Raw genomic sequence first — 27,683 nt, forward strand, 5'->3', positions numbered from 1 at the left:
CTTAAAATGTTTGGCTGGAGTGCCTACAAATCAACCTACTCTTTTCAAGTGGTGAGCTTTTGGAGAACAATGTGTCCTCCAAGTGATACTCAAATCCACAGTGGGAACTCTTTGTGTGTGTATGTTACGAGAAAGGGAACGAGGCTTGATTTTAACTGTGTGCTTTTTATACTTATTGAGCATTATGCATTGATTCTGCATTATCTTGGTATAAATGGGTTTATGGAGCTCCAGGCCTGGCTTTTGCCCATCCTGCTTGCTATCCCTGTGCTTGAGGGTTGCTTAGTTTCCTTTCCCAGAAGCAGATGGCCCTTCTTCTTCTCTTTGCTGCTTCTCTGTGTGCTTTCTGCCTTTGGCTCATGTTTAATCGGAATAACGCATTAATCAGGTGCTCTGAGGTGACAGAAAACAGTCCTTCTCTCTCCAAATCTTATCTTGCTAAGCTGTGGGGTGACTCTTTTCCACCTGGGGGGACTGGAGGTCAGATTTATATATGCACACCTCTGCATATTGTATTGTATTGTATTGTACCATTGTCTGTTTTAGAGTGCATTGAATTGGGTTTACAGCTGCCTTGAGAACTTTGGTGAGTAGGTGAGGATATAAATACTTCTAAATAAATATAGATAAGGGGAGAGGGGATACTTTAATTCTGTTGGGATTTGGCTTTGATATCCAGGGTTGTTTCTTTCTTAGCCCCTACAGCAACACTGAAAGACAGTTACCGTCTCTTTGAAAGCTTTCGAAGATAATGGAAGAGAGCCGTTGGCATGTGCTTGGTTTCCTATCTGTATGTGGTTTCCTCTGTATGTGCCACGGATGGGGAACAGGGTGTCCCTTGGAGAGCCCACCAGTTCATCTCAAACAGCACCTAAAAACTGCGGATCCTGTGTTCAGGACGAGCCCGAAACATTTTGGCACCTGAAGTGAACCACAAAATGGCGACCCCCCTCCATTCCTGCCAGGGAAGAAAGGAGAATGAAGATCTACATCAGGAGCAAGGAGGGGGTACGAATTGTCTCATAGGTGGGCCGGCCCTGACTGTGTTTCATAATCTGAGATTTAACATAAAAATCAGTGCATTCCAAACTCCAAACATGATCCCCATGCAAATCGTCTTGTACTGTACCACTGTTGAGAAGAGATGGCATTTTAAGGTTGGCCCTGTTCATCCCTGTGGCAAAAGTCTGGGTGCTTTATTTCCCAAGTGCTAGTCTTACTGCCAAGGAGGATCCTGCTGCTATCAAGAAGCATGTGGGTAAATGTCTGGCAGTCCCCTCCATCCCTAACCCTCCTATCTCCTTTTCCCACTTCTGTATCAGTAGTTCAACAGTATTTTCTTTAAACAAACATTCTACAATCCTTTACGAAGACCTCTGACCCTCTCCTGTTTTTCTGTGCACTTAATACCTGTTTTGCCGTCTGCAACACAAGCATATTTTCAACACTCTCTCCCTTCCGGGTGTTGCACACCCTCTGGTGTGTTTAGCTGTGCCCAATAGTGGCACATACCTGGCATGCATGCATGCATGCAAATATGATGCGTCTTAAAACCAAATCAGCAAGTGATTTTCCTGTCAGCTCCTGCCCATACACACACAGACACACACACACACAGAGAGAGAGAGAGAGAGAGAGAGAGAGAGAGAGAGCGCACAGAAATAACAGAGCCCTGATTACTATGGAAGGAGGAAGTGGGTGAACTGGGTACAAAACCACTGGGTTAAAATAAATCACCCAGCTATTGAGAAATAAGCATCATGGGCTTGTATGGTGATGCAGATGGCTTGCCTTTGAGCTGCAGTTGTATCATCTGTCCTTGAATGTCTGCAGCAGGGTGTTAGGTTATCTTAAACCAGCAGTGCTGTACAAAGCCTTTCTTCTCCTTGGTCTTTTCTCTCTCTTTCCTACCCCCCTCCGCCCCCCTGCCTGCAACCTTACTATTTCTCTGCACAGAGAGGAAGCGGAAACAGCTGCCCAAGGATGTTCCCTTCTGGCTTAAGGAGCCAGGATTGCTGGCTCCTCCCAAGGACAGTGTGGTTTTCTTCTATTGCTCTATAGATCTGAGAGAGAGAGAGAAATTACTGCAGATGGCAGCCCGAAAAACAACTGTACTCCCCCAGCTGGCAGCTGTGATAAGAGCCAGGGAAGTGGATGCATGCAGTCTCCTTTTTAAAAGTTTGGCTGGCCATGCTGCTTGCATTGTGTGCTGCTGGAGGCCTCACACCCACGCAGCAGAACATAAAGTCCCTTTTGTCCAGAGGATAAAGGAGTCTATTGACTTGCTCCTGTCCTAGTTCTCCTCTGGACAATATTATAGAGAACAAATTGACCTTGAGTAGCTGCTGTACATTCAGCGGACATAATGGGACTGAATCTCTGCTGCCCTCTTCACATTCTCTTCCTCCCCCCCCCCCCATACTGAGTCATGAAGTTACTTGATGCTGAATCACCATCCGTCTAGCCCAGGAGTCTTAAACGTCTTCAAACTGGGGCTTGCTTTGAACTCAAGCCTGCATTTGGGGGGAACCCTTCTTAATTCTTTGACATATGGTAGTTGTGCTGCTTAGACCACCCTGTGACCTGGGCGCGTGTTCTGACCCACCAGTTAAAGACCAGTGATCTGGCCCAGTAGGGACTATTCTGACCCTTATCAGCGTGCTCTCCAAGCAATAATTCAGTTTACCTAAACTGGAGTCCTCAAAGCATCATTTACAAAAATCTATACATTTTAGGCAGCAGTGGTTTATACTGTATAGTGGAAATTTTGGGAAATCAGACCCAGAACCACACAACCTCTTCCAGTAACACTCCATATGCTTTTTCAAAAAGGCAGATCAGGTGTTGGCATGAGAGCTATTTAAAGATAAATAAAAAGGAATACAGATTTTGCACTGTATTCTTTATCACCACACTGTTCTGTATCTGTCCTAATATAAATTAAGTCCTCTGAGCAGGAAATGCGACACTCCCTTAGATACCAGTTGACTCTCCAGTAAAGAGAGCTTGCTCCCTCTTATTTCTTATTTCCTGGGGAGAACCCCCATTGCAGCTGACTACAGAAGGAGCTGAAGGACAGGCCGGAGTTCCCATCCACTGACCAGAGGACCACTTCCTGACGGGAAACTCTACGCCTTGCCCCTCTGCGAGGGCCCTGCTGGTGTGGGGTGCTATTTGTGGAAGGTTTAGGGCAGAGATGGGGGGGGCTGCATGGCCCTTCAACTGTTGTTGGACTCTTAATTCCCATTAGTCCCAGCTTGCTTGGTCAACAGCCAGGGATGGTGGGGAGTTATAGCCCAGCAACATCTGGCTGCCCAAAGGTTCGCCATCCCTGGTTTAGGGCAAACTCTTCTTTTGACCTTGTTTTTCTTGACTTTCTTAATGGAGCTGCTTCAAGGCTACAGTGGAATGTAAATATGGAATAAATGTGAGCTGTGTTCCAGACCAACAGTGAACTTTTTTTGTTTGTGGTGAGGGGCGGGAATTGAGCTGGGTCTTTCACCCATCAGCCCCCATTTGTGTTATTCATATCTGCCGTATCAAAAGCAGAGAGCAAGAATGAGAGAGTTTGGGGTCTGTGTGCAAAATAGGTGGCTCCAGGTAAATCCGAATGAGTAAGGCAACATAATTATTATTATTGTTATTGTTGTTGTTGTTGTTGTTGTTGTTATTATCCTGCCCATCTGGCTGGGTTTCCCCAGCCACTCTGGGCAGCTTCCAACCGAATATTAAGAACATCTGCCCCCCCCCATTGTGGTTTGCTTCTAATACTTTGACCATTATTCTGTTTGGAAACCAAAATATAGGGTTTGTTGTATATCCTCCTTCACCCAAGCCTTGTTCCTATAAATACAGCTTCCCTTTACCCCAATCGCTAGTCCTGTTTTGCCCTGAATAAAGAACTGTTCTCTTGAAGATGCATATCTGGACTTCTTAAGCCACGACACAACAGGGTTCATGAGTCCTAGTTCTAAAAAATAATCTGAAATTACACGGAAGCAGAGTGGGTGGGAGAAACTGGCCGCTTTCATTTTAACTGGCTGGGGGTTTCTTTTTTTCCTTTTTTGAAGTATTTTTAATTAAAGATTTATTGATTTACAAGGGTGTGTGCAGTGTCTCTCTCTCATATTTTTACATGTATCATTTTTGCAAATCAGCTGCATTTGTTGAGACACTGGGAAGAAAGATATATTATTTTACTTAATATATGTGGGGTTTGATGTCAGCGTTGCTTGTGCAGGTTCTCTTTTATTTGCTTGTGTTCTTTTGGTGTAGGTTTCTGACTAAGGGTGGTGGAGCTTGTGGCTGTGGCCTTGTTGTGCCAGGCCATTCCTGTTTGTGTTAGTTACCATGGCAATTTAGCTGAAGTTGGCTGCAGTGCAGCAGGTACTGCACAGGAGGGGGAGTCCGAGAGAGCAGGTGTCTGCAGAGAGGCAGGAGTTGTTCCGCGTCACTGAAGCAGATTCCGGGTATCACCTCATCAGTTCTCTTCTCTCAGTATGAGGCAGACTTAATTCACCCATTGTTGTTTTTTAATCCATTTTTCCAGCATTGCATGAATAGGTATTCTGCACTCCTTCATTGCCTAATTGTAATTGTCACAATTGTGGAACAATTTATTTTTATTTTTACTTCAGCTTCTACTTCCTTGGTAGTCATGGGCAAGAAAACTCAATCTTTACCATTCTGTACAATTTGCTTTGCTTCCACATACAGTGGTACCTCTGGTTAAGAACTTAATTAGTTCTTAACCTGAAACTGTTCTTAACCTGAAGCACCACTTTAGCTAATGGGGCCTCCTGCTGCCGCGGCAGCACCATTTCTGTTCTCATCCTGAAGCAAAGTTCTTAACCCGAGGTACTATTTCTGGGTTAGCAGAGTCTGTAACCTGAAGCGTCTGTAACCTGAGGTACCACTGTACTAGTTCCTCATCATTTTAATCTGCACTTTCAAAAATAGAAATTCCTGAGGGGGACAAAAAGGAGTTTGGGCCAGACTTTGAAGAGAAATGCGCTGTGGAATAGCGGCAGGGTGTGGAAGACTTCTAGTGTTAGGCAAGGAGGTCTGCGGCTGTGTCTTCTCCTACATCCGTGCTCCAACACTGGAATTCCTGTGGATTTCATCAGGTGCAATCTTACTCATGTTTACTTAAGCTTTTCTTCACAGTTGAAGAAGAAAGGCAGGAGGATGCATGTTTGTGTGTGTGTGTGTGTGTGTGTGTGTGTGTGTGTGCATCAAGTTCCGATGTTGATTCAGATCTCAGCCATGTATTTTCATCATTCTTCTATGAAACTTCTCAAATGCATCCATAGCTTAAAACAAAAACAAAAAGATTCCTCATTTAAACTTACCGGTATCAAGTTTGTTGGAAATGATATGCTTTTCCTGTGATACTGCATCCCAAAATAACATGTACTGTACTTGCTATATGAAAGTGTCAGATCGCTCTGTTTGGTGTGAGCCATTGAGAACGAGGAGTTGTTGTGTCTTTGAAGTTCACATTTTGGGAATGGAGAAGGTAAAATTGGGGGAATAAATTAATTTTTCATTTGTTTTCTTGTTCACTTTAGTGTGTTTAAATTCAGTTAAAAAAAATAACACCAGATATTTTTTTCAAAAGATGCAGAACAAGAGCAGTAGAATAAGATATCATTCACAATGACTCAGGCATCATAAAACAGAAGCTGGGAAAGACCATTAGGATCCTAGCGTCCTGATTAATTAAAGCAAAAGCAGGAAGACATTAGCATTAAGAAGCATTAACAAGCCACAATCAGAGAAGGTTTGAGCAGGGACGGCATATATAGGGTTAAAAAGGTAAAGGTAAAGGACCCCTGACAGTTAAGTCCAAACGGCTCTGGGGTTGCCATGTTTTTCTGCGTCATGTGGCACCAGAGCAGCGCACGGAAACGCCAACGCCATTTACCTTTCCTCTATTTATCTACTTGCACTCTGACATGCTTTCGAACTGCTAGGTGGGCAGGAGCTAGGACCGAACACCCTGTCGCGGTGATTCGAACCGCCGACCTTCCAGTCGGTAATCCCAAGGCTCAGTGGTTTACATCACAGCACCCCCAGTGTTCCTCTATATATAGGGTTGTTGTTGTTGTTTAGTCGTTTAGTCGTGTCCGACTCTTCGTGACCCCATGGACCATAGCAAGCCAGGCACTCCTGTCTTCCACTGCCTCCCGCAGTTTGGTCAAACTCATGTTTGTAGCTTCAAGTACACTGCCCAACCATCTTGTCCTCTGTCGTCCCCTTCTCCTAGTGCCCTCCATCTTTCCCAACATCAGGGACTTTTCCACCTCTTCTCATGAGGTGGCCAAAGTATTGGAGCCTCAGCTTCAGGATCTGTCCTTCCAGTGAGCACTCGGGGCTGATTTCCTTCAGAATGGATAAGTTTGATCTTCTTGCAGTCCATGGGACTCTCAAGAGTCTCCTCCAGCACCATAATTCAAAAGCATCAATTCTTCGGCGATCAGCCTTCTTGATGGTCCAGCTCTCACTTCCATACATCACTTCTGGGAAAACCATAGCTTTAGCTATACGGACCTTTGTTGGCAAGGTGATGTCTCTGCTTTTTAAGATGCTGTCTAGATTTGTCATATATAGGGTTACCATATTTCAAACAGCAAAAATCCTGATTTTTCAGGACATTTCGCCAATTTTTGCCTGGACACTGCTACCAACTGCAGTATTCCGGATAGGTCCAGGAACCCTGGGCATACATCATTATCATTTGAAAGGAAATGTCTTTTCCACCTGGCAGAAAGAAAAGAGGCAAGGTGAGTCCCTCTGGGGAGGGAGCTCAGAAGCTCTGTCTTTCTCCCTGACTCCAGCCACACAGATTGACGAAGCACATAAGAAGCCCTCCACTGATGACCTTAGTGAGTGGCAAATTCCTCCGGTTCGGTTCATATGTGTCGGCTTAGTTTCATGTGACAATCTAATCACAGGCTCCTCACCTATTTCCTACTAACAACTGAGCTCTGAATAGGGCATCTGTAATGTGCGAGGCCTCTCTCTCACACATGTATACTTGCGCAGGGCAGAGGGCTCACACCCTCTAAGAAACTGCAGGCTGTGCTCAAGCTGCCAGTAGCATGATTCCTGTGGAAGAGGAAGGGTGTGTGCTTGATAACCGTGGCCTGAAGGTCAGCTGCTTTCCTTATGTCACCCATCACCCACCCACCCTGCGGGATTTCAGAGAATCTCTTGCACCCGCTCCTCTTCAATTCCACCCCACTCAATTCTGAGCAAGCGGATTAAGAAAATGCACAGTCAAAGATAGAATTGCTTCACCAAACAGCTGACATGGGGATGGAGGATGACTAAGTGTGGCATTGGCTCATCCTATCATACCAGGGTCTGAGCTCCAGCCTTGTGGTCCTCTTGGAGTTCTGCCTCCCCCCAAATTGCTCCACCGAACAGCTGACATGATGGACAATGACTAAGTGCAGAACTGTTTCATAATATATGGTCCAAGGGTCTGAACTCCGGATTCATGATCCCTCATCTGGAGCTCTGCCTATTTTCAGAGACATATTTTTCCTGATAACCCTCCTGTTTGTTCATGAGTCTGTTCGTGGAAAGGCTTCTAAACCGAATTGTGTGTGCTAAAGGGGGTCTGGTGTGTTGAAGGTTTCAAAGTCAGCAGCTACAGAGCTCTATGCGTGAATACGCTGAATTAAGTTTAGGTTTGCTGTTTTAGCAATAATCTTAAAAGTTTTCAAGAGTGGGTTGAGACCTCTCTTAGCTGGTGGTCAAGAAGTGAAATCGTGAGTGGCTCATCTTGTCATTCCTGGCGGAATGTTATGGCATACACTTTGAAATACTGTAGCCAACTGTTGAGAACTCGCATTGCTAAATACTGCAACTTGCTTTTTTTTAAAAAAGCTCCTTCCAGCACCAGATACCCAAATTGTGCTCTCTTTCATGGTTCACAGTTGTAATGTGCCCTTCCTTCAAGAAGCACAAATGATGTCATCCCATTTAATCCTGTGTTAGAGATCAGGAAGAGAGATGCTGGCTAGGCCAGGGCACCTCATGATCTTCATGGACCTTCAAGGATCTGAAGCCCAGCCTCCTCAGTGTGTTCCCCATAGACACACACAACATCCAGACAACAAGAGCCATTTGCAGTTCAAGGATCCATTCCTGCCAGGAAGAAGCACTAAGGCAGGGTGTGGGTCAGGGAGGGCTGTGTCCTGGGGAGGAGGGTCCCAAGGACCAGATAAACCTGAAGGCCACATTGGGCCCCAAGACCTGAGGTTCCCTCCCCCCTGCCCCACACCACATTGACTCTTCTATAGTAAAGTCTCACCAATTCCTCTTGCGAAAGTGATCTTGCCTAAGAGTGATGGAGAAAATCTTTCTCTCTGCGGGAATGAGGGAGGTATTTCCTAGTGTGTCTAGGAACCCACAGCAGGTGGGTCTCTTGCAACTGGAGCTAATCTCTCTATATATTTTCTTTTATCTAGGTCAGTTTCCCAGATGTTGAAAAAGCTGAATGGCTCAACAAGGTGAGAATCAGTCAGCTGAGTTGTTCCTGCCCAGCCATGGCAGCATCATGACATTACTAACATCTCTCTCTCTCTCTCTCTCTCTCCCTCCCTCCCTCCCTCCCCCTCCCCCTCCCTGCTTACCCCACGGCATGGTAGATCCTAGCCCAGGCTTGGCCCTTCTTTGGCCAGTACATGGAGAAGCTGTTGGCGGAAAACATTGCTCCAAGCATTCGAGCCTCCAACACCCATTTGCAGACCTTTACATTCACCAAGGTTGACATGGGAGAGAAGGTAATTGTCAGCTGAAAAATAGTTGGTGAAAATATTAAGGGAGAGCATCCCCCCGGGGACAAGTCCATAAATAAGGGGAAAGAAATAATTAGATTGCATCCCATATGTGTGCAGAGGGTTTTTTTCCACCCCAGACACACTTTGGGCTAGTACTTATTGAAAGCATTGAATGATTTATTTATTTTAATGTATTGCTAGTGCCATGGATTTTTTCACCTATTGGGATGCTAGCAGTAGTCTGTACATTTTTTCTTGTTTATTTGAAACCTTACATTATAATCCTGCTGGAACATTTTGTGGTCTTGCATTTTGTATTGCTGTGTAAATGCAATAATAAGATTTTGTGAATCCAATCATTCTGCTGTGTAATCATTATACTTGCTCCTGGGGTGGTGGTGATTCCTTATTAATGGACCAAGGGCCACAATCTCATATCTTGCCTTTCCATCCTAGTCTTATAATCGCTATCTTATTTATGTTCTTCCAGCTTCCGCATTTGAGTTAGAGCTACTTAGGTTTTGCAGTTCTATGGTTGGTGTGTGTTTGTTGGAGGGTTTAGTTTCTAGAACAGAAGCCAGTGTTTTATTAATGTACACATTGCATTTATTACACTGCCTTTTGCAGGGGTGTTTTTAGGGTGGGTAGGGCCTCCTTCCTCAAATCCAAGGTCCTTTGTGCTTCTTCTGCCCCTTTTCCATTTATTTATTTAAACCCTTTTGCTGGAAGCACTGTAAAGCTCCAGGCTGGTGGAGACCCCAAACACACAGTTTCATTTGCCCAGAAACATGGATGCATATAATCTAATTAGTGTTATCCAAATTTCCGCCGTGGGCCTGTATCCAAGGTGTTTAAGTAGCAACAACATTTCAGCTAATGCACTAAGGCTTTTTATTTCTAAATGAAGTTTTCTGGTCTCTGTGACTTTGATGAATGTTGCTGAAAGCTCAGGTTCCCGGGGGTGGCTGGGCAGTACTGTCAATTGTTCACGTTACAGGGATCTAACCTAATTCCGTGTTTCTCCCTCTTGGCTAATGTTTCCTAGCTCCTGATCCTGTAACCTTGGGGTTGCCGTATTTCAAGAGGTCAAAATCCAGACATAAAATTGTTCAGCCCAATAGTCCTGCCAGCGATCCCGAGCACCTGAGCCTGAACCAGAGCTGCCCTCTGTGCAGGAGCCTAATTTCAGTCCTTCTAAAGCCATTTTACCTCTTAGTGGGTCTCAGTTGACCCACTGAGTGGCAGCAGTGTCTTGGAAGAGGAAAAGGGATCAGAGGGTTATCCCAGAGGCAGGCATATATTTGGCAAAGCTTTGACATCCACACACCATTAGTGGGTTAGTTTGCCTTAACAGAGATTGCTGGGGAGTGAGAGGTGGGGCATTGCCTCCCTTGTTTTAGTCTATTTTTATTTTTATTTGCTTAAACAACAACTCTTCTTCTGCTCCTAGCCCCTCAAGGTCATTGGAGTTAAGGTTCACACTGGCCTGAACAAGAAGCAAATCTTGCTGGACCTAAACATTAGGTAAGTTCTAAGGTTTCCTTATGTTGCTGTGTTAGCTTCATAAATGGAGCAGAATCAAGGCGGGATGGGGCAGGGAGAGTGGATTGTTCTTTATTGTAGGGCCACAAAGCACTTGGCACTCTGACAAGCTGCATTTTGGTACTTGAGCATTTGCTACACTTTTCCTGGAATAGCGGACGATCTGAGGGCAAGTCTTGTCCTGCACTGTGGAGGTTGAGCTGCATTGCAGAGGGAAGGTGTGAGGTCCTATTGTTCTCATCCCCTGCTTGTGGGCTTCCCAGAGGCGCCAGGTTGGCCAATGTTGACCCAGAACATGACTGGGTGGTCCTGTGAGCTGCTCTAGCAGGGGCCTCCTTATGTTCTTAGACCCCTTTCCTTTGTTGCAATCCCACTGCCCCTGTCACAGCTGACTTTCCTTTAAAGAGGCAAGTGACTTGCAAGGGAGAGGCATGGGAGAATCAGTTGCTCTGCTGTGAGGCTCTGCTTTGGGTGAAGGTAATGTTTCTTTCTATGCAGAGCCAGAGACTCATTCATGCCTCGTCCCCACACACCTCCTGGCCAAAGGAGAGGGACAGGGTGGGACAGGAGAGCACACAAAATCAGCAACCCCTGGAAAAAATGGTCCAAGAGGGTGGGTGGAGATTAAGGAGGGAACTGTTCTCTTTTAGGGCCTTGGTGTTTCATTCTTGCAGTGTCTTATGGCTTTATTTGTTTTCTGGAAGCCTCATGCTGCTCTCTTGGTCTCCCTCCCTCTCTGTAACACAGCTATGTGGGTGACGTCCAGATTGATGTGGAGGTCAAGAAATTTTTCTGTAAGGCCGGGATGAAAGGCATGCAGGTATGGTGGCCCTATTTTTGGCTTCATAAAGGTAGGTCAGAAATCTCAGAGGCTGATACGGTTCCCAGTAATGGATTAGGGACCCCTGTCTTTTTAGGGACAGTTTGGCTTCTTCTTTTTTTTATAACCCAAGGAACTTCTACTTTGCCATGACACGGGATCAGTCCAACCTCCCAGCAACCGCAGGCCTTCCTTCTTATCCATGGGCTTCCTTGAAACGGTATCACTTCCACCCAGTTCCTTAATTCCTTTGAGCTACTATTTGAAAAGCACTGCAGCTCCTGGTAATTAAAAGCAGAAATCTTTGGGCGCCCCTTCCCTTCAAGAAGCCACATGTGGAGGCAACCCTGCCTCCCACAACCCCTGAATTTAAGGGTGCATCTTGCCGTGGGGCTGTGATTTGTGACAGGCTGCCCCTGCTGCTTGTCAACCTGCATTAGCGGCTGGCATGGTAGGTTCATCATTTGTATTAGAGCACAGGACTATGATAAACGACTAAAGCAGCATTGACTGAGCATCCGACCTCAACCTTCTCTTTTTCTCTCAGCTGCACGGCATGCTGCGGGTCATCTTGGAGCCCCTCATTGGGGATGTCCCAATTGTCGGGGCACTCACCATGTTCTTCATCCGCCGTCCGGTAAGTTTTCAGCGTTTCTCTTGAGACCACAAAAGCTAGAAACTTGCCTACTCCCACTTTAATGAAAGCTTTTACAGTCGCAGGTAACAATACCATAGGGAGAATTTTCATGCTGTCTCCCTAAAAACATGCAGGGGAATCAGTTCCTACATTCAAGGGGCCGGTCATTCCAGTGCAGAAGTGATGCACTTGAGGAGAAGTCTTGGTTTGCAACTGGCAAAGTCTCTTATTAAAATGAAGTACGGGAGGATTCATGCTTTTTTGCAGCTGTGAGATCTCCCAAGTAATTTTGACAAACCCCACAGGAATTGTTATTAATTGAATTTATTTATTTGTCCAAGGAGCTCTGAGTGGCTTAGCAATGCTCTCTCTCACAATAATCTTGTGAGGTAGGTTAGGCTGAAAGAGATGGCGAGGGGCCTGAGGTCACGCAGTGGGCTTCAAGGCTGAATGGAGATTTGAACCTGAATATCTTCAGTCCTGATTGCTTCTTCCCAACCCCCCACCCAAATCTCACCCCCGTATCCAGTATTTCTGTAACTGGTTCTAAATCACACCTCTCCCTTCTTTCCCAGACTCTGGACATTAACTGGACTGGAATGACCAACCTCTTGGACATTCCTGGACTGAGGTAAATGCTTGATGATTGACTATAAAACCAGAGATGGGGAACCTCTGGCCTATGGACTACAGCTCTTGTAGGAGGTCGGAGAAGGTGTTGTCTTGTTTGCTTCCTCCATCAAAATTTACTGCTCTGGTAAAAGAATGAGCCTCCTGTGTTCTCAAGTTTGCTGTCCAAGGTGCTTTTTCTCTTGGAGATAACCAGAGTGAGTGTGTGTGCAAGAGGGCTAAAGGGGGGACACTTCAATCCTAAACCCAGTGGGGTTGGCTGCACTGAAGTCAATAGGACTGGTGAGAAGTGCAATGGAAAACAGGTGAGAACATTTGAGAAGAAATTGGTTGGTGGGAGAACTGGGTCTTGAAGGAGAAGAGCTTTCTGGGGTGCAGTGAGACAGAAAGGTCTTCTGGGAGATTGGAGAGGATGCATGGTGGCAGCAGAGGATTTGCTGGGGAGTCTCCACAGTGGCGATGGGCAAGAGGCAGGGCAGGGTGGTGTATACTGCGTTAAAACAGAAGGCTTTTCTCTGCAGCTCAATGTCTGACACAATGATCATGGACTCCATTGCCTCTTTCTTGGTTCTCCCCAACCGCCTGCTCATCCCGCTGGTCCCCGATCTCCACGAAGCGGCTCAGCTACGCTCCCCAATTCCCAGGGTAAGGCAGACACTGGGGGAAGGAGAGGGTCTTATCCTTGTGGGTGGGCCAGAGCCCTGCACCTGATGCATGCCTCTCCCCTCCAGGGTGTCGTCCGTGTCTTTCTGAGGGAGGCCAAGGACCTGCAGTCCAAGGATAAGTACATCAAGGGGATGATTGAGGGCAAGTCAGACCCATACGCCGTTGTGCGTGTGGGAACCCAGGTCTTCACCAGCAAAGTCATTGATGAAGACCTCAACCCAAAGTGGAATGAGATGTATGAGGTAATTGGCTGCCAACTGAGGTGGCAAAATTGAGTGCAAAATTTTAGGGGGGTGCTCAGCCCCCTTTCCTTCTTTCTTTCTTTCTTTCTTTCTTTCTTTCTTTCTTTCTTTCTTTCTTTCTTTCTTTCTTTCTTCCTCCCTCCCTCCCTCCCTCCCTCCCTCCCTCCCTCCCTCCCTGGCTTAGCTTTTCCTCTTCACGCAACACAACTGTCATTCCTTTCCTTTCTCTGTCTGAAGAGGGCCCCTCCGGCCTGCACAATAGGTGTGTCTGCTCTGACCCCCCACCTCACTATCCCCACAGTTCATTGTACACGAGGTCCCGGGGCAGGAACTGGAGGTGGAGCTGTTTGACAAGGACCCCGATCAGGATGACTTCTTGGGCAGGTGAGAGGCTGGCTGGGCTCTGTTCCCAGCTCCTTCAGGGGAGTGAGACCTAGTTGGGTGAGTAGCTGAGGGGAGGGGAGGAACTGGAGCTACTCTGCTCTTTTTCCTGATGCTGAGAGGACTTGGGGGGCTACAGAGTTAGGCAGGGCCAGTTCAGGAGTCATTGGTTTCATCTCCAGCTCTGGAAGTTAGGTTTTCTTTGTGGCGGGAGATGGGATCTCTATGGATGAGGGTCACTTGATCTGCTGTACCTTGGGCTTGAAAGCAAGGAGACAGTGTTTATGCAAATGTCACCACCTTCTTTTCTTCCTCAGGATGAAGCTGGACTTTGGGGAGGTGTTCAAGGCTCGTGTGCTAGAGGAGGTGAGAGCAGAAGAGGGGACAGGGCTTGCTTCATACATGGTGCCAGACAACAGGATAGGATAGCCTTTGAGTTTGATACCGGATCTGTGGGGAAGAATGAAGAATAGTGTTTCATCATAGATTGGTAAAGAGGTGGTGTTAAAGTCTCTCATGAAAAGAATGGTGGGAAGGGGGAGACAGAGTGGGCCATATCATGTAGAGCTGGGCAAAATAGTTAGAGGGGAGAGTCCATTGGCTGTAAGTGTGATGGTACCTCAGATTCAGACTCTGTCCCTGTGCTCCTAATCCTCTCCCTCTTTCTCCCACCTGGCAGTGGTTCCCTCTGCAAGATGGTGGTCGGGCTCGTGTGAACCTGCGCCTGGAGTGGCACACCCTCATGTCAGATGTCTCTAAGCTGGAACAGGTGAGTGTAACCTTGATCTAATTTGACCTGGAGGCCAATTCAGCTCAGGGGATGTGTCTGGAGTTGGCTGGGCCTGAGTTGCTGTTCTTTTCTGACAAAGCAGGAAGATGCCCAGTATTGTCTACTCTGATTGGCAGCAGCTTTCCAAGGTCTCAGGCAAAGTTCTCCCCACCCCCTTCAATCCTGAACCCTTTTAAAACAGGCGATGCTTTGGGTTGGTTGAGCAAGTCTAGAGGCCCCCCCCATTTTTTCCTATGAGGTATTTCCTTGAAGAAGAGTTTCCTCAGAAATGGGCAATATGTGAGGATTGGGCAATGACCCTGGATGGAGGATTCCAAATTCAGACTCCCAAGTCATATATATAGTAACTACAGCAGGGAAATCGGGACTCTGTTTCCATGAGGCAGGTCAGATTATGTGGGAAACTGGCTTGGAAGACCTAGGGGCAGAATCAATAGTTGGACCTCTTGTGTGGTCTGGGCTCAGATGAACAAATCAGTAAAAGAGAGATGGAAATAAAAAGATATCCTTTGGCAAAATCTGTGTCTCCTATTGTTTGTGTCTCCCCAGTTTGTTTGTTTTTTTGGGATGGCGTGGGGGGAGATGTCCTTCAAGGTGAAAGATAGCAAGGTATCTTAGGAAGAAATGGTGGAGCTGACTTTATGCTTGTTTTGCTTCTTGCGTGCCGTTTAAAGGTTCTCCAGTGGAACAAAACTATCTCCTCCAAACCAGAACCACCATCAGCAGCAATCTTGGTTGTCTATCTTGACAGGGCACAAGAACTCCCAGTGAGTAGTCAGAAACTCCGATGGTAATGGGCTTCCTGATCTCTTCTAGTTGGGGCTGGTTGGAGTGGATTGGTTGTGTATTTAAATGTCTTACTTTGTCATATCCCAAAACAGATATAGGTGGGGTTAAAAAAAAGTATTGCAATATTCTTCTTGATTAGGAATGAGGAACCATTGGTGCTTCATTGTTGGACTCCAGCTCCCATAGTCAGGAATGATGGGAGCTGTAGTCCAGCAACATCTGAAGGACCACAGATTCCCATTCCCTGTTCCAAATAATATACGTTGAAAATGCTACTGTATTAATAGGTTTTTCCCACCTCCCAACTTGGTGCACAGCTAAAGAAAAGACTACCACATATGTACTCCCAAATTTGATGAAGAACAAAATATTAAAGTTGGCCCTTTCCCTTCAGCAAAAGTGGGAGCTTGTTGTTTATTAAATTGTAATCCATCTTATACTTAAGAGAAGCAGTCCCAAGTCTCCAGTTCCTTGGCAGCCCTATTTAACCTGCTTTTAGATATTTGGGGTTTGGCAGACAGCATTGCATCATCGTGAGGGGGCCACCAAAAATGTGCTTCTGTGTGCTCTTGCTGTCCAGCTTCATAAACAGATGGCAGTTTTTAGGGGCTTCTTATTAGGCAGCACCAGAATAACAACTGGTGGGCTTCGCATCTGGTGGCCTGGAATGTGCAAACTGGCATTTCCATGCAAGCTGAGACACGGGCAAATGGCTCTTTAAAATAACCCTCCTCCCCGGTGTAAGTAGCAGTACAGTGGTACCTCGGTTTATGAACACAATTGGTTCCGGAAGTCTGTTCATAAACTGAAGCGTTCATAAACTGAAGCGAACTTTCCCATTGAAAGTAATGGAAAGTGGATTAATCCGTTCCAGACGGTCCGCGGAGTAACTGTTCATAAACTGAAGCGAACTTTCCCATTGAAAGTAATGGAAAGTGGATTAAACCGTTCCAGACGGGTCCGCGGAGTACTTAAACTGAAGCGTTCATAAACTGAAACATGGGTGTAATTGGTTCCGGAAGTCTGTTCATAAACTGAAGCGTTCATAAACTGAGGTTCCGGTTTCCGCCTGCAGGAATGGCGGACCTGTTTTCCATCCCTCTGACCTTCGTAAGGAATTTGGCGGTTGCTAGGGGAGTAAATGGCAACCCCCTACCCTCTTCGGGGGTTACGGAGAGGGGCCGCTGGCCCGCGATGCCCCCAGACCCACTCCGACTGTTTATGGAGTGGGGGGAGCTTGGGCTGAAGCACTTACGAGGGCCAGGACTCCCGGACGCTAATCTGCATGGCGGGGATTTCCATGATTAAAGAAGATAATTAGGCTTAAATCTATGGACATACTTCAGAAGGAGGGGCAGAAGCGCTGTTTACTGCCGAGAAATCTATGCTGCTGAGGGTGAGGAGTTAAAGGCTGTATTTCATCTGGAAGAAGAATTGATGGGGACGGAGCGATAAGGGAAGCGAGTCTTTTTTATTTTTTTTCATATGAGTTACTTCGTACCTTCCCAGACGTGATGTCCTGGCTTGTTTGGAGTGAAAGAGAAGCAAAAGACTGTGTGAGTTGAACTTTATAAACTGTTGTTATTGAGCATATTTTTTGAAGATGAGGAGTTGTTGACGAGAAAAGCCCCCCTCTAGTTGGATGGGAGGAGTGCCTGGACGCGTTCGGAGGATTTATGAGTTGTGACGCACTTTGAATTGGAGCAGCGACCTGAAGCTAAGTTCAGCTATAGGGCAAGGAGATCCATTAATTTACCAAGAGTCTATGCATGGTGTGAGGTCTGGTTCTTCTGCCTGGAAAAGCTGTAAATTTTATAAAGATCGTTAATCTATGAGAGAAAACGAAAGTGATTTGAGTTTTTTTAAGATGGCGCTGCTTCGTGTTGAGAGTCGACGCAATAGGGACGCTCCAGACCAAGAAGATTTATGGGGAGGCTGGACTGATTAACTCACACAGGAGAAAGAACATTTGTGAAACTTTGTTTGACATTTATCTCAGCAGCTGGGAAATAATCGGTTGAAAGAGGAAAACATCTATGTGACTGTAAGGGAAAGATCTGGATTATTATGAACTCGGAGAGACGATTTGAACTTTAGAAAAAAGACGGCAGTGGACGGTTGCGAGGAACCCCCAATTTCTTGAAGCATGGGAACCCAAAAAAATTTTTTCTAGATGATTTGGCATAACATTCGGTTTGATTGATATATATGTGTATAATTTGAAATAATGAATGTGATATACTGTATATTCCTGCGTATAAGACTACTTTTTAACCCAGGAAAATCTTCTCAAAAGTCAGGGGTCGTCTTATACGCCAGGTTGTATTTCTTATACGGCGAGTATATCCCAAACGCTATATTTTTACTGGAAAAGTTGGGGGACGTCTTATACGCCCAGTCGTCTTATACGCCGGAATATACGGTAATTGGTTTTAATTGGAAAAATTAATAAAAATATATTTTAAAAAAAAACATAAACTGAAGCGAACTTTCCCATTGAAAGTAATGGAAAGTGAATTAATCCGTTCCAGATAGGTCCGCGGCGTTCATAAACCGAAAATTCATAAACCGAGGTGTTCATAAACCGAGGTTCCACTGTAGAGGCTTGGGCAGAGCCGGCCCCTTGTTACACAGCAGTGCTGTTCACTTCCATTTACTTGAGCTCAGAAATCAGCAGCCAAGTTTCGTAAGGGAAGAACTCGTGACAGAGCCTGTGTTTCTGTTCATGTGGGGAGATAACAAGGAGCACTTTCTCAGAGTGAAGGAAGGAAGGGAAGGACTTTGCCAAACTAACTTGTTTTGTTGGTGCTGCGAAGGTGAAAGAGCCCTTTGCTTGTATGTCAGCTCATGCAAGAGGGTGGAGCTGGTGCTGGTGGCCCTTCAGCTCTTACTCTGCAACCCTTTAAATGTTGTGGGACACCAGTTCCTGTGAGCCCTAGCCAGCATGCCACCATTATTGGGCCTGTAGTCCAGCAATATGGGGAGCGGGCAATGGGTCCCCTGTTGCCACCTGGCACAATTTAACCAAGGAACTGGATGTTCCATTGAGCCCCATCTTAGGCCAAGAAGGGGGGGGAAGGGGGGTCTCTTAGATATGTTGGGATAAACCTGTTAAGGGCTGTATAGTTAATGGAAAAGTTCTGTGTCCATTATTTCTCTCACCTCATCCTGTACGTAGCTGAAAAAACCCAGTAAGGAGCCCAACCCGATGGTACAGCTCTCCGTTCAAGATGTCACCCGTGAGAGCAAGGTAAGGGTTTGGTTTAATTCATTCATTCTTGTCTTTAGTTATTGCTCACTGGACACCTCCAGGTGTAACCACTTGGGGTGCTGGTGCTGGGGTGTATGCAACAGTCACAACGGAGGTGGCAAGCTTAAGGTGCCTGGCAGGTTTTAGCTCCCCTTCCCTCCGTTTGTTAACATCCCATGATAATCCAGGTCTTGTTGCATGGTGCACTGTATCACAGGCCAGGATGGATGGTGCAGGGAAGTTCTAGCTATAACCTCCACTTAATAATTATCATTAAATAACAAGTAAGACCCTTATTTCTTTATTGTGTTTATTTCCCACCTTTTCTCCAAGGAGATCAAGCTGGCCTACAGTGTCTCCCCTGCCCCCTCTGCATTTTATCCCCACAACAACCCTGTGATCAGGGATAGGCTGAAAGTGTTACCCAGGAAGCTTAATCCCTCAGAGGGGATGTGAGCCCTGGTTCCCCAGCACCTAGACCAGCACTTTAATTGCCACAAACAGAGTGACAATTGCTTACTGGAGGGGTTCTCTGGTGGAGTTGGGTCAGGACATGGGCTCCTGGCTGCTCCTCCTGCTCCTTTTGACTGCTGCATGAAGGACTGATGTTCCGCAGAAATTGGTGATATTTCTGTTTCTTACCTCTTCACTGTCATTCTCCCCGTCACACCACCAGGTTGTCTATAACACTTCTTCTCCTGTCTGGGATGATGCTTTCCGTTTCTTCTTGCAAGACCCAACCACACAGGACATTGATATACAGGTAGGCTCTCCCACCTTTTCCAAATGCTTCCCATAGTTCTGCCTGCACAGAAATGCAAAACCTCTGTTTTCATCCTCCTGCAGGTCAAAGACGACAACCGTCAGACCACCCTGGGCTCCCTCACAATCCATCTGTCCCGCCTTTTGAGTGCCGACAATCTGGTTCTTGACCAATGGTTCCAGCTGGAGAACTCTGGACTCAACAGCCGCATCTACATGAAACTCGTTATGCGGGTAAAACACTTGAAAATTGGGGACTTCAAAGTCTTCTTGTGGCTCTGATGATTCACCTATTCATCCTTCCATGCCAGCTCAACAATTACTGCTCAATGTCCTTTATATAAAAATGCAACAAACAAACAGCATTTTGAACTTCTTCTTCAAGAGTGGGGAAGGGAACGATATACAGTGGTACCTCGACTTACGAATGACTCAACAACCGAATTTTTAGACTTACGAATGGGGCAAATGGTCGCATGCTTACAAATTTCTCAACATCTGAACAGAAACCGCGGCAGTTTTTTCGACTTACAAATTTTTAGATGGGGTTGCTTTGACTTACAAATTTTTCCATTTCCAGCGCTTTCCTATGGGAAATCGTGTTTCCAATGGCGCTTTTCAACTTACGAATTTTTCGACCTACGAAAGTGCCTTCGGAACGGATTAAATTTGTAAATCGAGGCACCATTGTAATCTACAGCAGGCTTCTTCAAACTTGGCCCTCCAGATGTTTTGAGACTGCAATTCCCATCATCCCTGACCACTGGTCCTGCTAGCTAGGGATCATGGGAGTTGTAGGCCAAAAACATCTGGAGGGCCGAGTTTGAGGAAGCCTGCTCCACAGGATGTATTTTGACTGCAGGTAGAGGCCAGGTGGCTTTCTGAGTGGCTGTTACTGTTAGGTCTTGCTTGTGAGACTTTTTATCTCCTTCCCTTCTCCCTGAGATGGAACCATGGATGGGGAATCTGTGGCTCTCCAGATGTAGTTCAACTCCCATCAGCCAGAGCAAGGATGATGAGAGTTGTAGCCCAGGAATATCTAGAAGCCCACCACCCCTGCCTTATGGACATGTGATACAGGGCCACAAAGGAGTGGAAAAAGGACCCAGAATATAGTATGGGGCTACTAAGCATTGAGCATTAAACACAAGTGGAGTCTAAGGGCAAAACTTTGGAGATCTATGAGTGAATCTCCAACTGCGTTTTCTTTTTTGAAAACCAGCTGTTTGAGAGAGGGTCCCTTGCCCCCTGAGCTATCCTTTCCCCTTCTTCACTGATTATCCAGTGTTAGTGTTTATGTTATCTGGTCCTGCAGTTACGTTTTGTCCTCTTCCTTCAACAGGCCGATGCTTCCTAACTATTTTGACTCTGCTTCCTAACCTCATGCTTCACTGTATGCCAATATTTCTGTAGATCTTGTATCTGGATGCCCCTGAGGTTTGCCTCAACCCCCGGCCATGCCCCCCAGGAAATCTGAATGTCACTGAGGGTACCTACGTTGGAAGCAGTGTTGACAGGCCTCCTCGCCCCACCCAGGCCAGCCCAGATGCTGAGTTTGGCACTGAGGTAAAGGTTGTCTCCTTGAGAGAGTTGATGTTTCCTGAGCATGATATAATGTCTGTATTTACATATGTCCATCCTGCCCTTCATTGATTTTACAATCCCAGGATGGGTTATATATAAAACCACAGAAGAATAACAAACTACAGAAAAGTTCATAAAATCAGCAGGAGCAGACAGAAATATCTAAAACAAAGATACCAGTCACAAACAATAATGCTGAATAATAATGCTATAGACAGTCTCATCAGTTAACAGTTCAGCTTCTTCAGTAAAAATAACAGTACAAAGTTGGAGGACCCTTCTAAATCACCAGTTTTATGTTCTTTATTTATATATTTTAAATATATGAAAGATATCAAATATAAATTGCATAAATTATGGATTTTCCTCTTCATATTTAGCTTGGCTTTTTTTGAGTTTTGATGAAATTTTAATTGATTACAGCAAAAATAATTGTATTACAGAAGCTAGGTGCTCCAACCTCTAATCTTAGTTGATTTCTGCCCCCTCCAGCTACTGGGATGAAAATTATTGTGTTGCTCTCATAAAAACCTAGGATGGTTTGGGGACCCCAGAAAAGCAAGATAAGAGACCCGCCGCTTTGCAGGATGATGATTGCGGTTCCCTCAGGCAAATTCTTCTTCTTTTTCTCTCATCCTCCCCTCAGAGTGTGATTCGCATTCACCTGCTGGAAGCTGAGAACCTGATTGCCAAGGATAACTTCATGGGTGGGATGATCAAGGGCAAATCAGACCCTTATGTCAAAGTGCGCTTGGGGGGCCAGAAGTTCCGTAGCCGCGTCATCAAAGAGGATCTCAACCCCCGTTGGAGCGAGATCTATGAGGTGAGAATGCACGCACATATGTCAAGTTTGGATCTGCCAAACCTTCCAGCCTTGGCTGGTGGTGGAGGAGGGTGGGTTTAATGGGGAATTGTTCTGCAACAGAGTCAGATTGTTTTAACTGAAACAGAACCGATACAGTACCTGATAACTCATAGTGTCCTGAGATGTCTTCCTTGTAATCAGATGGATGAAAGGAAAGCACGCAATAGAGCTTTGCATATTTCTGATTTGGACACACACCTGAGAATAAGAAAACCCAAATGAAGCCTGTTCAGGTTTTTACCTTGGTTCTATACAGAGCAAGGATGGCTGTTTAGAGGTTTTTGGACTCACATCAGCCCCACTCAGTATGGACAGGGATGGTGGAGTCCACCTGCATCTGGACTCCCAACCCCTGTCTAGAGTGTCTGTCAGTCAGTTTCAACATTTTTTTACTTCTGCCTAGCAATTATGTGCATGGAAGTTCTTTACATATAGAGGTTTCCACATCAACAGGTGGTGCTCACTCACAGCTGGGTGGAGCATTTGGGGGACACACACACAAACGGCCCCAGAATGGAAGGCCATAAAGCCTAAATGCAGTGTTTCAATCTCAGCTTACCATAGAGGATTCTCAGTGCTGTATAAATGCCACAAAGACCCAAAATACTCAGAAATGTCATACCACCTAAAGGATGCATTGTACAGCAACGTGTCTTGCCTCTTAACTCCCTCCTCCAAAATAATAAAATCATCTGAAAGATCAACTTGGATATGTCTTCAGAGATTTTCAAACTTTCTTATGCATGCAGCTTCCATCTGCATCGTGCCACTGGTAGCCTGAAGTAAAATATTTTTGCACTGAGCTTCTGTATGAATTCCTGCCAAATCCTACTTCTTGCTGGAGCCAAAGATAGAAACCAATAGTCCCAAGTATATGCCCTTCATCTTTTGTTCCCTAAAGGATATAGATCTGTCACCAGGAATGTTAAAATGTTATTTATACATACACACAATACAACACATTCATTTACTGAATCATGCACAGACAGCCATTGCCAAAAAGTCTAAGGTAGATGTCAGCAGAGAATTGTCTCCAAAAAAATCAGCAAGATAAAATAGGCAACAGATCAATAAAGCATTGCTCACTCTCGCTCTTGGTTAACACCCAGCCTCTTTAGTGTATGAACCTAGTTTCACAAACTTGGCCCATCAAAGACATAAAAGCTGTGGTTTAAAAATATTCATAAAAATCTGCTGTCCGGTCTTTTTTAATTAATTGATTCACATCATAGTGCTGTCCAATGTTTGGTTGGCTAATCTAACCAATTATTTGGCCAAACATGGAACCCTACCTAGGCCCTTTCGAAGTGGTGGGGGACAGAATCCAGGAGACCAGGTCCCCCCCCTTCCATTGCTGCCCTAATGAGTATGTTTGCTTTCCAGAGCCAAGATCAGAACCAACCTTGGCTTTCACTCTTAATCTACTAAAGTCCCCTAAATTTCTGCTGCTGGTGGTTTGTGAGGCTCTGTATTGTGACCCACTTTGCTATATCCTCCAGGTCGTTGTGAGTAACGTCCCAGGGCAGGAGGTGGAGTTTGATTTATATGACAAAGATGTTGACAAGGATGACTTCCTGGGAAGGTAAGTCTGGAGCAAAATGAAAAATTGGACAAGCCAGAAACACACTCACCTCTCTTCCTTTGAGTCGGGAGTGGAGGAAGGTGTGTGGGTTGCCTGAGTACCCCCCATGAGATGGGAGGAGGGAGAAAAGCACTCCACTCCCTTCCTATAGATGTCTTCAGTCCCACAGCCACAGAATTTATTCTGGTGAGCTTTAGTAAATCAGAGTGAAGAAGGCAAGTGCTTCCAGGTGGGTGTTTGTTGTGGGATCGGTGCTCTTCATGCATTCAGAGTTTTTTGCAGCATCCACATGATGTCATTGGCATCAATATGCCAATCTTGATTTATACTTTCCTCAGAAAATGTAAGAAAAACGTTGCCAATGGCTTGCTTTCAAAATGTGAACCATTCCTTTGCAATACTAAGACCCCATCTGGATGCACCCATAGTTATTTATTAATTTACAGCTTTATAGGTAAAATTCAGCTACTTTTCAATCATCTCTATGCATTGGCATTAATTGGGAGTGGATTTTGCTCCTTACACAGACCTGGGGTAGAATACTGCCTCCACATTTGTCCTTGTACAGTGGTACCTCGACTTACGAACAACTTGACAACCAAATTTTTCAACTTTTTAGAATTTTTTTTGATGGGGTTGCTTTGACTTACGAATTTTTCCATTTCCAATGCATTCCTATGGGAAATTGCGTTTCCAATGGCGTTTTTTGACTTACGAATTTTTCGACCTGTGAAGGTGCCTTCGGAACGGATTAAATTCGTAAGTCGAGGCACCACTGTATCTTCATTAGCTTAACAACTAGACTTCTAGCTTTCTTAAAGAAAGCTGAACATTCAAGGTGGGACCCTAGATATCTCCATAGGCCCCACTCCCAGTGGATCTGGGCTCATTTTTAGGGGGCGCCAAGGTTGTTGAGTATGTTTTAGGGAGCCACTGAAAACATGTGCTGTATCGACAACCTTAAAAGCGCTGAAAATGCATGCCACGCCAAATCCCAGTCCATCCAGGATCTGCTAGAATGCTCAGGGAAGGTTCCGGAACTAAGTTCCAGAGTGTTTTGACTGAAAAAAGCTCTGCCCTCCACACCATACTAGAATTGGAGGACCCAGGGCTCTGAATGTGAGGCTTTGCAGACTGGGTTGTAAGTTTACGCTTCCAAGAAAGCACTAGAATTGAACACTCTGGCATTTTTTTACATCCTTCTTTCGTATCCCTGCATCAAACCACTCTTTCACCTTTGTGAATCAGGCTGCCTGAAATCCTTGAGAGCTGCAGCTAAACAGTATATGGAGCGATTGTCTCGCTCAGTTTAAGGCAGTTTCCTATGATGATGATGATGTTGTTGTTGTTGTTTAGTTGTTTAGTCGTTTAGTTGTGTCCAACTCTTCTTGACCCCATGTCCAGAGCATGCCAGGCACTCCTGTCTTCTTTTGTCCATGGAGTTTTCTTGGCAGGGATACTGGAGTGTCTTGCCAGTTCCTGCTCCAGGTGGATCACATTTAGACAAAACTCTCCACTATGACCTGTCCGTCTTGGGTGGCCCTGCATGGCATAGCTCATAGCTTCTCTGAGTTATTCAAGCCCGTTCACCACAACAAGGCAGTGGTCCATGTTGCCAGACTGCAAGTTTACACCTTCTGCCAACGTTTAGTAATTCCTGGTAACCTGTGCATGGATTGCAAACTAGGATGAGGCCCTGTGCTTCGTGTCACATGGATCATGGCGTTAATTCAGTTTTGTAGGACCTGTGACAGAAAGAAAGCCATTTGTTCTTCTCACTCACCTCTTCCTCCTCCATCCCCTTTCAGGTGTAAGATCCCTCTGAGGCGAGTGCTAAGCCAAAAGTTTGTTGACGAGGTAAGTCAGTGGTACCAATGGCGCTGGAGAGGCCGGGCAGGAGATACCAATGTTCAGCAGCTGTGCTGGTCTTACCCCCTGCTCTTGGTTTCAGTGGCTCCCCCTAGAGGATGTGAAGTCAGGACGGCTCCATGTGAAGCTGGAGTGCTTGCCCCCCACGCCCAGTGCTGCTGAGCTGGAGCAGGTAATTGGAGAAAGGAGGGAGGAGCATTGAGAAAACCGCCCCTACAGCGATGGAGGTTGGGGTTGTTAAATTTCTATGGCAGCTTAACACTACTAAAAACTATACAAGCATTAAAAGCAGAGCACAAGTCCTCCCACGGGCTTTCAAACTAAGGCTAGGCTACTCCACTCTGAAAGGAGAGCTTCTCCTCAGATTGCCCCTCTAGAGGAACCAATGCTGGGCCTGAGCCCTGCTGGTTTTTCAAAGAATACTTCACTTCCAGTGAAAGAAGTACTCTTTTCACTTCTTGCACAAGAAGTAGGAGGACTTTGCAAAATAATAACAACTGAAGGACAGGGCAGGATGTGTGCTCTTACCTTGGGAACATAGGGCTCCTTTCAGGGCCTTGAGAGTACGTACCGTGAGAGTACGCCATGTCTCATGGTCACTTCAGAAAGCCTTGCCAGGATGGAGCACCGTGCCACTGTGAGGGAATGTGGGCTTTTTCTAATGTTTTAAGAGTTTGTTTTCGGCTTTAGGAAGGCCTCTCTCTTGCTCATTGCAGTTCGGGGTTATTTGAGCACAAAATTCCTGTCTCACAGAGCTTCCTGGAGTAACCATGTAAAGTTGCATGATCACATGTCACTCCAGGAAGCCCTGTCCATCCCAACAGTGAAGAGTCCTGCAACTTGTTCCATCCCCATGTTAAGCACAACAACCTTCCTCAAAAAACAGATGGGTGTGCTTAAGCAAAATCATGTTTTCTCCCAATACCCTCATAGAGGCATAAATGAAAGTACCCTTTCTGTTAGCTCAGGCATTTGGAAACTGTGCGTCGGTCCAGCCCCAAGGATATTAGAGCTGGGAGAGGGAACATGGGGCAGCCACAGGTGGTATAGAATCATAGAATCATAGAATCATAGAGTTGGAAGAGACCACAAGGGCCATCCAGTCCAACCCCCTGCCAAGCAGGAAACACCATCAAAGCATTCCTGACAGATGGCTGTCAAGCCTCTGCTTAAAGACCTCCAAAGAAGGAGACTCCACCACACTCCTTGGCAGCAAATTCCACTGCCGAACAGCTCTTACTGTCAGGAAGTTCTTCCTAATGTTTAGGTGGAATTTTCTTTCTTGTAGTTTGAATCCGTTGCTCCGTGTCCGCTTCTCTGGAGCAGCAGAAAACAACCTTTCTCCCTCCTCTATATGACATCCTTTTATATATTTGAACATGGTTATCATATCACCCCTTAACCTTCTCTTCTCCAGGCTAAACATACCCAGCTCCCTAAGCCGTTCCTCATAAGGCATCGTTTCCAGGCCTTTGACCATTTTGGTTGCCCTCTTCTGGACACGTTCCAGCTTATCAGTATCCTTCTTGAACTGTGGTGCCCAGAACTGGACACAGTACTCCAGGTGAGGTCTGACCAGAGCAGAATACAGTGGTACTATTACTTCCCTTGATCTAGATGCTATACTCCTATTGATGCAGCCCAGAATTGCATTGGCTTTTTTAGCTGCTGCATCACACTGCTGACTCATGTCAAGTTTGTGGTCTACCAAGACTCCTAGATCCTTTTCACATGTACTGCTCTCAAGCCAGGTGTCTCCCATCCTGTATTTGTGCCTTTCATTTCTTTTGCCCAAGTGTAGTACTTTACATTTCTCCTTGTTAAAATTCATCTTGTTTGCTTGGCCCAGTTGTCTAATCTGTTAAGGTCATTCTGAAGTGTGATCCTGTCCTCTGGGGTGTTAGCCACCCCTCCCAATTTGGTGTCATCTGCAAACTTGCTCAGGATGCCCTCAAGCCCATCATCCAAGTCATTGATAAAGATGTTGAACAAGACTGGGCCCAAGACAGAACCCTGTGGCACCCCACTAGTCACTACTCTCCAGGATGAGGAGGAGCCATTGATGAGCACCCTTTGGGTTCGGTCAGTCAGCCAGTTACAAATCCACTGAATGGTAGCATTGTCTAGCCCGCATTTTACCAGCTTCTTTACAAGAATATCATGGGGCACCTTGTCAAAGGCCTTGCTGAAATCAAGATAGGCTACATCCACAGCGTTCCCTTCATCTACCAGGCTTGTAATTCTGTCAAAAAATGAGATCAGATTAGTCTGACATGACTTATTTTTCAGGAACCCATGCTGACTTTTAGTGATCACAGAGTTTCTTTCTAGGTGCTCACAGACTGTTTGCTTAATGATCTGCTCTAGAATCTTTCCTGGTATTGATGTCAGGCTGACTGGGCGGTAATTGTTTGGGTCCTCTCTTTTCCCCTTTTTGAAAATAGGGACAACATTTGCCCTCCTCCAGTCTGCTGGAACTTCG

General features: G+C 45.7%; 1 protein-coding gene across 2 annotated transcripts in view; it reads left to right on the top strand.

Moving 5' to 3' along the window:
* The window catches only part of ESYT1 (extended synaptotagmin 1), a 58,968-nt gene that overhangs the window by 16,533 nt on the left and 14,752 nt on the right, over window positions 1-27,683 (top strand). For both annotated transcript variants that reach the window (XM_060272151.1, XM_035102821.2), the window contains exons 2-21: window positions 8,481-8,522; window positions 8,661-8,795; window positions 10,243-10,316; window positions 11,082-11,154; window positions 11,702-11,791; window positions 12,367-12,422; window positions 12,943-13,066; window positions 13,153-13,329; window positions 13,631-13,713; window positions 14,028-14,076; window positions 14,390-14,479; window positions 15,175-15,267; window positions 18,468-18,539; window positions 19,216-19,302; window positions 19,386-19,535; window positions 20,715-20,867; window positions 21,532-21,708; window positions 23,250-23,332; window positions 25,141-25,189; window positions 25,284-25,373. In XM_060272151.1, coding sequence (XP_060128134.1) covers window positions 8,481-8,522; window positions 8,661-8,795; window positions 10,243-10,316; window positions 11,082-11,154; window positions 11,702-11,791; window positions 12,367-12,422; window positions 12,943-13,066; window positions 13,153-13,329; window positions 13,631-13,713; window positions 14,028-14,076; window positions 14,390-14,479; window positions 15,175-15,267; window positions 18,468-18,539; window positions 19,216-19,302; window positions 19,386-19,535; window positions 20,715-20,867; window positions 21,532-21,708; window positions 23,250-23,332; window positions 25,141-25,189; window positions 25,284-25,373 — 1,947 coding nt within the window. The remainder of the gene's footprint in view (window positions 1-8,480; window positions 8,523-8,660; window positions 8,796-10,242; window positions 10,317-11,081; window positions 11,155-11,701; window positions 11,792-12,366; window positions 12,423-12,942; window positions 13,067-13,152; window positions 13,330-13,630; window positions 13,714-14,027; window positions 14,077-14,389; window positions 14,480-15,174; window positions 15,268-18,467; window positions 18,540-19,215; window positions 19,303-19,385; window positions 19,536-20,714; window positions 20,868-21,531; window positions 21,709-23,249; window positions 23,333-25,140; window positions 25,190-25,283; window positions 25,374-27,683) is intronic.

The sequence above is a fragment of the Zootoca vivipara genome, chromosome 2 (genome assembly GCF_963506605.1).
Source record: "Zootoca vivipara chromosome 2, rZooViv1.1, whole genome shotgun sequence".
NCBI lineage: Eukaryota > Metazoa > Chordata > Lepidosauria > Squamata > Lacertidae > Zootoca > Zootoca vivipara.